General features: G+C 33.5%; 1 protein-coding gene and 1 long non-coding RNA gene across 8 annotated transcripts; one reads left to right on the top strand and one right to left on the bottom strand.

The window, feature by feature from the left end:
* Positions 1-2,087: 2,087 nt before the first annotated feature.
* On the top strand, positions 2,088-2,596 carry LOC145010706 (uncharacterized). Its single transcript, XM_078969215.1, has 2 exons — positions 2,088-2,127; positions 2,265-2,596. The coding sequence occupies exons 1-2, from the start codon at positions 2,088-2,090 to the stop codon at positions 2,594-2,596; spliced, it is 372 nt and encodes a 123-aa protein (XP_078825341.1).
* A 2,324-nt stretch (positions 2,597-4,920) lies between these two features.
* On the bottom strand, positions 4,921-9,835 carry LOC145011786 (uncharacterized). Of its 7 annotated transcripts, XR_013664259.1 has the most exons (11): positions 8,306-9,835; positions 8,068-8,225; positions 7,885-7,970; positions 7,528-7,582; positions 7,236-7,308; positions 6,874-6,994; positions 5,979-6,150; positions 5,827-5,895; positions 5,564-5,712; positions 5,384-5,461; positions 4,921-5,149 (listed from the first exon to the last, which is right to left on the bottom strand). It is a non-coding gene; the product is annotated as an uncharacterized LOC145011786 (long non-coding RNA). The 7 variants fall into 7 exon arrangements; XR_013664257.1 differs by having other exon boundaries at positions 7,236-7,582; XR_013664258.1 differs by having other exon boundaries at positions 6,874-7,308.
* Positions 9,836-11,728: the final 1,893 nt, after the last annotated feature.

The following is an 11,728-nucleotide window of genomic DNA, read 5'->3' as shown; positions in this document are numbered from 1 at the left end:
GTTTCAACTGATCCCTGCATACACAAATAACCCTTGGAAAACATATTATCGACACAACACACCCTTCACACTTACTTCTTAAAAATAAATATGAGATTGTAAAATATAATTGAATATTTTCAACAGAAATCAAACGGAGCTGGTTAAAGGAAGTTTGAATTCAGAATCACTCATTTTTCGTGGGTTTACAAGAAACTAAATCGACTGAGGTAAAAGGATGTTTGGATAAATATATATGGGGTTCCTCTAATTTTCAATGTGAAGTTGTTGATCCTTTGGGTTTATCTGGTGGAATCGCCTCTCTGTGGGACCCTAACCTTTTTGAAGCAACTGAAATAATTAAAGGTGCACGATTCTTAGCTATCAAAGGTCAGTGGCGCAAGCTGAGAAAACAATGTTGTTTTATCAATGTATATGCTCCAAACGACCCAAACAAGAAGAAGGCCCTCTGGAATAACCTTTTTGATATAATAAATGCTGACATGGATTGCCACTGGTTTGCCTTTGGGGATTTTAATGCAGTTCGTGTCCTAGAAGAAAGAATGGGTTCCATTTTTTTCCCCAGTACTGCATTCCACTTCAACAATTTCATTCACTCCCTGGGTCTGATAAAAATAAAAATGGGTGGTCGCAGATTTACTTACATGAGTGCATCCGGTGAAAAGCATAGCAAACTCGATAGATATCTAGTCTCGCCAAATGTAATTGACACCTGGCCACAACTAAATGTTCTAACCTTACCCAGGTTACACTCAGATCATTGTGCCATCATCCTCTCCTCTAATCACCTGGATTTCGGACCATACCCCTTCAGATTTTTTAACTCATGGCTAAAAGAGCCTGACTTTGAGGCTGTTCTAAAAAGAGGGTGGACATCTCGACCTGGTCCTGATCTAAGTTTGCGTATTTCCCCCGTATCTCTTGTGGCTGGAAAACTTAAGAACCTAAAGGAACATATTAAATTTTGTAGGAAAGAAATAATTGAGAAGGATCGGAAAAAGGTATCGGAGCTTACAAGCAAAATAAACTCTATAGACATCCAGGCTGAACACGAACAGATAAATGATGAACAAAGGTCGAGTCGCCAAATTGCTTATCAAGAAATCATGAAGATTGAAGCCTTGCGTATTGAAGATCTAAAACAAAAGTCCAGAACCAAATGGGCCTTAGAAGGGGACGAAAACAACAGTTTTTTTTCATGGTTTGATAAATAGGCACCATCGGTCGCAAAGGATAAATGGGCTTAAGGACAGTAGGTTTTGGGTAAGCAACCCGGTGGCGATAAAAGAGCTAGCAGTCAAGCATTTCTCTAGTAGATTTACGGATGCAATCAAATCAAGACCGAACTTCATCTGTCCCAATTTCAAGAAATTACCATCTTATATGGCTGCCTTTCTAGAAAAACCTTTTATGTTGGATGAAATCAAGTCGGCCATCTGGGCTTATGGTTCTGATAGGGCACCGGGCCCTGATGGTTTTACTATCGCCATGTTAAAGAAGTATTGGGATGTATTAGGAGTGATTGTTACTTTGCAATTAAGCATTTTGAAGCAACAAGGCAGATTGATTAAGGATGTAACTCCTCTTTTATCACTCTCGCTCCAAAGGTTCAGGATCCAATCACCATAAAAGAATTCCTCCCTATTAGTCTAATTGGATGCTTATACAAGACGATTGCAAAGGTCCTTGCTGAACGGTTAAAGAAGGTGATCCACCTAGTGGTAAGCCCAGTTCAGACGATGTTTATCAAAAGCAGGAATATACTTGATGGGCCCCTTATACTTAATGAGGTAATCACTTGGATCAACAAAGCAGAGAGGAAAGCATTTACATTTACGGTCGACTTTGAGAAGGCATTTGATAGCCTTAGCTGGGAATACTTATACTCTGTGTTGCAACAAATGGAGTTTGGGGCCAAATTTAGAAGGTGGATTCTAGGGTGCCTATCCTCTAGAAGAATTTCAATTCTCATAAATGGATCTGCAACTGCAGAATTTGGCATGGAGCGGGGGGGGGGGGGGGGGGAGGTGAGACAGGGAGATCCCCTATCTCCATTTCTGTTTATTATTGCAGTAGAGGGACTACACATGGCGATGGAAATGGCAAAGGAAAAGGGTCTATTTCAGGGTATTAAACTACTGCATGATGGCCCAGTTATATCACACCTGCAATACGCAGATGATGTTATTTTTATGGGCTCTTGGTCTCGATTGAGAATGCAAAAAACTTGATAAGAATCCTAAGATGTTTTGAACTGTCATCAGGGCTCAAGGTGAACATGTTGAAAAGTAAGATATTTGGGTTTGGGGTACAAAACTGTGAATTGAAATTGTTGGCAAGAAGTTTCAACTGTTCTATCGGTTCACTTCCTTTCATCTATCTTGGACTCCCAGTGGGGGCATCTATGGCAAGATCCACAAATTGGAATCCAATTGTAGAAAAATTTCAGGTGAAACTATCAAAGTGGAGGGCAAAATTTTTTTCGTTTGGTGGCTGCCTAACGTTGTGCAAATTTGTTTTAAGTAGTATTGGGTCTTTCTATTTCTCTTTATTTAAAGCTCCAGTTAAAGTCATCAAGCAATTTGAGAAAATCTGAATGAGATTCTTCTGGGGAGGAGATTCAGAGTCAAAGAAGAAGGTATGGATTGCATGGGAAAAGACACTTGCAGCTAAAGACAAAGGAGGCTTGGGGATTAGGAGCCTAAATGCACAAAATTTAGCCCTAATGGGTAAATGGTGGAGATTCAAGAATTCAGCCAATAGTATGTGGGCTGAAGTGATCAAATCCATTTTCGGACCAGATGGATTTGATCACTTCAGTTGCAAAGAGAAAGAGTGGGTGCTGGGGATCAATAGCAAACATCCTTAAAGACTTGGAAAAAGAAAATGTGCCTTTTCTGGAAAATTTCAATTTGGTACCATCTAATGATGGGTCAATTAGATGGGGCTGGACTTTAGACCCATCTGGGATTTACACAGTTTCCTCTCTCAGGAGTTTTATAGATAGTTCAATCCTCCCGCAAAGTAATGGTTAATGGGCTTAGAACCCGTTAGTCCCGGGGAAACTTAATATCTTAGCATGGCGGATAAGTCATGGGAAAATCCCAACCATGGCAAATTTATTTAAATTTGGTATCAGCCAAACTAGCGTATGCAGACTCTGTAATGATGCTCCTGAAACTGTAGATCACATTTTAGTGGGATGTCCAATCTCAAAAGGTGTGTGGCGGCAGGTAAGAAAATGGTGGCAGCTATTGGACCTCTCTTTCATCTCAGTTGGTGATCTGTTAAACTGTAAAGCAAAATTGAAAGGGCATCAAAGGCTATCCACAATTCACGAAGCTATAATGTCGGTGTACCTTTGGGTGATATGGAACTATCAAAACCAAACACTTCATGCTCCAAGTACAGGTTCAAAATCGGATTCGGCGTTGGCCTTCGAAGTAAAATTGTTGGCTCATTTATGGATAAATGCACGGAATTGAAAGGGGACTTTTAATTGGCGGGAGTGGTGCTGTGACCCAATCCTTGAATGCTACAACAGGATTAAGTAGTCATGTTCTTATTTATCGTTTTCTGTCTTGTATTTTCCACAACACTCTTTGTTTGGGTTTTTTTCTTTCTTTTGTTTTCGTACTCCTAGCCCGTGGCTAGCTTTTCAGTTAATGGTTATTGCTTGCTTGTTGTTCAAAAAAAATATCAATACATGTGTACACAAGTTTATTATTTATCTATGTATGCAGAATGCCAAGGCATGCCATATAAATGTGATAGCAAGTGAAATCTACAACACATGTACTAACTTTAAAGTGCCCAATTTATGCGAATTAGAGTTGAAATCAACAACATTAACAAAATCATAATAAAAAGGGACGAACCTGATGCTATGTTGATGATTTCAGTATGGAATTACCATCCTCAGTGTCTATATATAATGTTTTGAACTTAATTTATGTTTATCTCTCCATGCCCCTCACGATTTCTTCCCGTGTATGGTTCTCTTATTTTCCCCTCTATGGTTCTCTTATTAATTCTATTAGGCGGAATGGAGAAAGGCATATACATATATACAAAGTCAATGAAAGGGTAGATGATCTTGGATTTTTGGCGGGAAATTAAATAATATAATCTCGCCTTCCTGTCATACCTAAATGCAAAAAGTAATATCTAATTGTTTATTGACTATACTATATAAGTATTAACTATTTTTTGTTATTTAAGTTTGTTGATTTTGTTAATTTATGATTGTTAATAGTATTTCATTATTTATTTTGAGTTTGAGATAGCTGATTTTGCTATAAGTTACCAAACAAATTCATTATATATATATATATATATATATATATATATATATATATATATATATATATATATATATATATATATATATATATGGTTTAACTACATTGTTGATTTGAATATTACAGGATTGGATGTTAAAATTTATTGCATCATAAAAAAATACATTGCTCATATTGTCTAACCAGTGGACCAACGATATTTATTTTATCACTTTAAATACTTATCATATTTTTTATATTCACTATAATAATAATAATAATAATAATAATAATAATAATAATAACAATAATAATAATAATAACTAGAAATGATACCCCCATTATGCGGAGACCAGAAGCTTTCAATATTGTTTCCGAATCGATAAATATGACAGACGTAGAAAGAACAAGGATGAAAAAGCATGGGCTTTGCCCCTGACCGTTTCTTTCATGTTTTTATGAAAAAAGGTAAAAGTTTTAACTACAAGGACCAGAAGTGTGAAAATGGCTAAAGAATTAATGAGGTAGGAATTAGCAACTTTTTAGAAAATGGATCAAAGTTGTCAAATCGTTAAAGTTTTATGGCCAAACATTAAATATTAAGAGGTTCCTAAAAAGTGTAAAAATATTGATTGTAAGGATCAAAAGTGTCAAAATGGGTAAAGAATGAGAAGCAAAGTTGCCAAAAAACATCCAAATTTACTATTCCTAACTTTGAAGCCCAACAATAATACAAAGACCAATTCTGCGAAAAAAAATGGCAAGTTCACTATCCTATTCTTGAGAATTTTAATATATAACTAGATGGGAATCATGCGTGCCCGTTGGCACTGTGTTCGTTTTTTTTCTCTTGTCAGCAAAAACCTCCTCTGATAAAAGTCAAAACATTAGTCAACCAGAAGGTTCTAGAATTGTGAAAAAAATGTTTGAATTTTATTATTACCTTGAGTACCAGTTGGACCAAAAACGCGATTGAATTGAAACAACTTTTTTCCATTTTATCTTTAAAAATAATAATTATATACTTTTTCCTTTTTAATCATTCTTTTACCGGTTGCATTTGTCTACAAAGAGATACGACTAAAATTTGAAAGGTAACTCACTTTAAGTTTCCCTCAAGTTTTGTATGTCCGACCTCTCTTATAAAGAGCTTTAGCATTTCTTGTATATGTTCCCAATACCTGGAGAATTTCTATATATAAGTTGTTCGTTATTAAAAGACAATATGATTTATAAGAAAAACAATAAACTTCATACTTATCACCTTCCCCACTCCACATTACCTGTTTTCTTTTCCTTTCATCTTTGTCTATTATGGATTTCGGCTCCATCCACTTTGCCCGTAATTCCATATTTCTTTGGAGTATATTTTTGTGATAGTATGTCGATGTTTGTGTTGGTGCAATCTTGATGCTACTGGTGTGTAGTTATACTATGTAAAACTAATAATCTTAATATTGATTATTAATTAATAATTATATAAAAATTATATATTAAGTATCAGAAATCATAAATCAAAGTATTTGTGGTTAATAAATTCACTTACATCCTCGAGCCAAAGTAGGTGGTAAGCAAGTTTCTCGGCTTTACTGTTATTTGATAAACCTTTTCCTACCTGAAAAGAAATTACAAAACTTTTGTTTAATATGGAATTAATAAAATACTTAATTTAGTTTTTCCATTTATTTGTCAATTTACCTTTGCAGCCCTTGTTCTAATTGTAGAGCAATGTGAATAGACAGTCTTGTTTGTCAAGATTGAAAAGTGAAATTTAATTCCTTTCGTTGACAAGTTCGTCATATTTGATTTCCATTTCCTGCATGGCCTTCAACATTTTTGAAGTCTTATAATTGTTGTCGAACACCAGCTTCTGCATAAAGAAATGAAAGTATATTGCAATAAATGTAATAAACAAATAAACAAAAGTACGTTGCTAAAAATAAAAACATAATAGAATATGGTGTACACTTTGATACATTATAACAACTTCATTCGTTGGCAAATCATTCAAAAATTAATCACAAATGTAGAAGATTCAATGAAAATACAATTTTAAAAATAGTTTTCTTTTTTGCTTACATATCCATGTCTTATTTTCCAGGACTCGACTAATTCAATCTTCAAGTGACAAGATAAAATTTAAAGTACATTGGTAGTTGGTGTTTTTTTTTTTTTTTTAAAAAGTAAACAAATTTAAGAAAAACGGGACTTTTAATTGAAAATATAGTGCTATTTACTGCACTTATAAACATCTTTAATAACAATGTTGTGTGCGAAATAATAAATTAGAAAAGAGCAATCATTAATTAACATTGAAATAAACCTAATAATAGGAAAAGACACCAGGGAAAAAGCATACATAAAAGGTTGTTTTTCCTTACTTTCTTGGATACCATACCATTAGGTTTATCCACTTCAAGTTGCAAGAGAATTAACATAATTTAGAAAAAATTAAATATATAGTATAAAAAGGAAGACATGTTAATTTGTCAAAAAGATAGTTGGTTTGGCGATGCATATATAATTAAACTAGAAAAATGTTATTAAAAAAAGTTTCTTTGAATTTACATAACGTAAATATGGTCAAGCGTACCGTTAAGCACTTCACCAGCCTTGAAAAGATAAACTCTCCATCTATTTATAGCTTCCTTCCATCTGTTGCATGAGTCTCTTCAATTGTCGTCATATGTGGTACTGAAGCATCTAATTTGATCCTATATGAAAGTGGTAGTGAATGTTGAGGTTAAATTGTTCAGGTAGGTGTTAACTGAGAAATGATGGTTATGTGTGCTGAAAGGAACCGTTAACAAATACTCAGAAGGCATTCTTGTAGAAAGTATGCTAGAACACCCCAAGTTAGTCTGAATAACAAAATGAAGAATTATAAATGTGCATCTGCTACTTAAAACATATTACAACTAAGTGATTAGTAAAGCGGCTTAATATCAATTATACCTCAGTGAGCACATTCTTAATCAACTGTGCAGCCTTTGCTATTGAATCTGAAGAATCTTTTACCTTTGCAGTTCTGGTATTGAATAGTTAAGTACAAAATGAAACTTTTTAAATAAAATATTTGCATATATGTAACAATAAATTTGTTTTTACTCAAGTTATAGCAAGAAACTTATCGGTTTCCGGTCACTACACTAATTCTGTAAAGAGAATAAGTTAGATGAATAACTTGTTTTAAAGTAATGTCTAAATGGAGTAAGATATGTACAGAATGTCAATTTGCATTGCTTACTTTTTGAGGTCTTTCCCATCCTTGTCCCTGAGTTGCAGTGCAGAAGAGCCTCCACCTTCATTTCTCGCATTTTGAGGTTTGAAAATCGATAAAAAGACAGTCATTATTATGTAACACAAAATGATTTATAATATATATATATATATATATATATATATATATATATATATATATATATATATATATTTTTATCAAAAAACTAATAACTTGTCACAACATCTTATCTTACTTGTATTTTCGTTTAAATTTCAAAATATATAATACACCATAAAAGAGTCCTAGAGTGATTTTTGGCAATTCTTTAATAATTAATTAAGTAGCAATAGGATAAAGCGAAAATAATTAATAATTACTGACCCTAAGCATTCTTCATCCATAAAAACTTCAATACAAGGCAGGGCAAGGGCAAGGGCAATAGTTCTAGCAACAGGTCTTAGTGGAATCTGAAATTTGAAAGAAATATAATTCAATTTGTAGGAAATATAATTCAATGAACGATTTATGAAAATTGAAATAAAGAGAATAATAAATTAATAATACCTTATGTGATGTCCACTTGGCAAGAATCACATTATTCTCTATCACCTCTTCCTCCAAGAGTCTTCCAGTTTTTTAACTCCGGCTTTGACGATTCCGAGTGCTATTGCATTGAGCTCCTACCTGTAGTCTCTTTATAAACCTTGAATGATGCAGCAGCCCTATCAAAAAGAATTTTTATCACAAAGTATATGCTAACTGATTTGAAATAATAATCAAACATGTTATATCATTTCCTCACCCTTCTTGTTTTTGTCTTTTTCTAGCTATTTCGGAACTTTACAGAGGGCGATTTCCAAGCAGTTTAAAAAAAATTAGTATATTAGTAATAGAAAGAAAAAGATTTTTTTTCGCATATACTCATTAAGAAATTTTCACCACTGTCTGTTTGAGCCAAGATGGTTCCAAAGCTTCTAGTAGGTTGACGAGTATCCATTGATTCCTCCTAATGTTTTTAGATCTTTAGCATCAATACAAACATATCATATGACACTTCAACAAAAAAGAAAAATTAAAGAACATGCTTCAATGGCTTTTGGTCTACTTATTGAATGAACGTAAAACTTCTTGTAAGCTGACTTTAGCTTCTCAATCGGTTGAGCATTCCTATTGTAAAGTAAGATATATGAAGAAAGAAACAAACATATGATAAGATGGAATGTGTAAAGATAATAGGCATACAAAGATGGAATGTATCTCGCCAATTTTATTTGTATCAAGGAAACTATAAACAACTTCAGCATCATCACAATATCCAGCCTGCAAATGCGTAGCAGCTTCAAAGCATCAAACTTATGTGAATGGGTATATAAAGTAAGTGGAATGGATTTATAAGGATAAATGTACAGAGAAAAGAATAGATGTAAGATATTGAGAACAGATAAATAACAACTTTTTAGGGCCTAAACATAAAAAAGTTCACTGAGAACTTTTAACAAACACCTAGTAGGCAAATGTTTCAGCATTTAATCAAACTTATATGTGGTATCGAGTAAGCTTAAAATCACAAGTACACAACCTAACAAAACTATCTTTGTCGAGATAGATTGGTACACCTAACCCAATTCATTGAGCGTATCAGCCTTTTTTTTCAAAAACGTGGAGACTCTACCCATCAAAAGCTCAAAAGAAAAACAGGGAAGACCAACGATTGGTGGAATTAATGGTACTCAGTCGTGGGTCAATTCTTTCTGCGTGTCTGAATGCCAGTCGTTAGAGTATAGACGGTGAGGTCAAGATATGTACTAAAACTTGATTTGGGAGATTTTATTCATCACTTGTGTTGCTTCCATATGACAATCGATCAATACTGGTAGCAATGTTGACGACGTCGTCACCAAATTCCGATAACTTAGAAAATCAGAAAACAAATCCCTTTCCTACAAATTTTGGAGACAATTTCAACTTTAATTCGACTTCAGAAAATAAGAAGTGGAACTTACCAAGGCGGACACAGGCAGAGGGCAGAGGGCGTCGGTGGAGGTGGGTCTCATTGAAAGCATGTCGATTCCAGGAAAAAACTCTTGATTCACTCCACAGTCAAGAGGGGGTAGCAGTACGTTGCGGTGGTCACTGAAACTGGAGCGGTTCACACGTAAACCCTGGAGAGAGAGAGAGAGAGAGAGAGAGAGAGAGAGAGAGAGAGAGAGAGAGAGAGAGAGAGAGACGAATGAAGTGAGTAATGACTTCAAGTTGTGTATCTGCTTGGCTGAAGATACATGGGAACAAGGAGTTTTCAATGCGAGTCAAATTGTATTGGAGGAGGAAGGCGACAAGCGGCCACCAAAACGCGGATAAGATGGAAAGAAAAAAAAAAGAGCGGGGGTGCTTTATGTATGTATATATATATATATATATATATATATATATATATATATATATATATATATATAAAATAATAATAATAATAATAACAGCAATTCATTATATTATTTGATTTGTTGTTCGTTATGGGTATTTGTTGAAAATTTTGAATCATTTAAAAAAACTTCATCATCTTCGAACAAGTGGAAATAATATATGTTTATTACTTTCAAGAGTTTGATCATATTTTTTCTAGATTAATTTTATATTATGTAGATTACTTATGTCTTTAGATGCATTCGTTGTCCTACCTTTAGATGCATATGTTATTTTTATATACTTCATGTAATTTCAGACGGATCGTAGTTACTAGATTTATCGAATTAAACGTTCAGACCATAAATACTTGCAATTTCGCAATTGTGTTGATGTTATGCATATCGAAAAAAATGTTTGCGAAAGTTTGATAGTCTTGTTGAACATCAAGGGAAAGTCAAAAGACGAGGTTAGTGTTCGAGAAGATAATGTTGATGCCACCAATTACTTACGGTCAGATCACAATGAAGGATTATGAATATCATACCCTAATGACAAGACTAGATGGTTTGGTTAGGTCTATCAAATGTGAAGGGTAGCAAAAAGGCTAAGAAATAAAATAGTAATGTGATTTTGGGTATTTTATTTGAATAAATATATTTGTTATCTGTTTAAACAATGATAATTATTCCTAATTTATAAGATCTTGTTTAGGGTTGTGTTTAAACTATGATACTTATTCCTAATTTATAAGATCTTGCTTAGGGTTGTTTAGTTCATTATAAATACGGTGCACCATTGATTCTTATTTTTTTGCAATTAATAAAGTTGGTTAAAGAATAGTTTGGAGATTATATGTCCTTGAATGCAGGCCTATCCGTTCTAACCCTATGACCCAAATTTGGTACTTATCAGCAGCATACTTTTGAAATTAAAAGAAACTATTTAATATGAAATGTGAAAGATGATCCTAAATAGATTTTTTGTGAAGATCTTTGTTAGATGACTTGATTTAATTGTGATGGATTTGTAAGATGGTGATAAACTTCTTAGAATATTTCAATTCTTATAATTTAACTAGATTGGGATCCAAAATGTCTCGACTTTTATATTCATAATAATAATGTTTTCTTTGTCATCCATGATTCTAATGATATAGATATATGTTTTTTACAATTATGATTCTAATAATATCGTTTTCTTTGTCATCCATGATGTATATGATGAAATAGATACATCAGTGTCAACCAATAGTAAGCAACATGTGCATCCCATGAGAATTAAACAAACCAAAATTCATAACCTACTTGGTGCTATGTTTTTGGACTCTATATCCATACAAAAAAGAAGGTTTTCACTTCACTACCCTTCACTAACATCTTATTTTAGACATATTTTCAAATAATTAAAAAAAATTAATAATATTAAATGTAACTTTTTTGCAGCTCGAATGGTTGAATCAATTAGCTAGTGTTTGATCTCACAGTGCAAAAACCGATATCAAAAAATGGGTCATGCAAAATTCTTAAAGGCAGTTTACCCAGACCCAACACACAAAACATGGATTACTCAAAAAATGGATAAAGCCATCTTTAAACCCGGAACCCATACTAGTTCTAAACGATTCCACACTTGTGAAACATAACAAACCGTTCTCATGATGGTTAAAAGACAAAGTGAAACCACACTTGTGAGAAAGACAATGAAAAAAAGGGAAAGTTAGACTCATGGTTGAGTAAAATAGGAAAAAAGATGAAAGATGGTGTTAAGTATGCAATGTGATTACATAAGAGTATGTAGAGTGGTAGATGGCCCTTAACAACCA

The sequence above is a fragment of the Lactuca saligna genome, chromosome 8, assembly GCF_052625555.1.
Source record: "Lactuca saligna cultivar CGN05327 chromosome 8, ASM5262555v1, whole genome shotgun sequence".
Taxonomy (NCBI): domain Eukaryota; kingdom Viridiplantae; phylum Streptophyta; class Magnoliopsida; order Asterales; family Asteraceae; genus Lactuca; species Lactuca saligna.
This window is presented reverse-complemented; position numbering and strand designations above follow the sequence as displayed.

Coding starts and splice junctions, on each gene's coding strand:
- LOC145010706 (XM_078969215.1), top strand. CDS start 2,088: ATGGCGATGGAAATGGCAAAGGAAAAGGGTCTATTTCAGG. Junction 2,128..2,264: donor GGAAAAGGGTCTATTTCAGG/GTATTAAACTAC, acceptor AACTGTCATCAG/GGCTCAAGGTGAACATGTTG.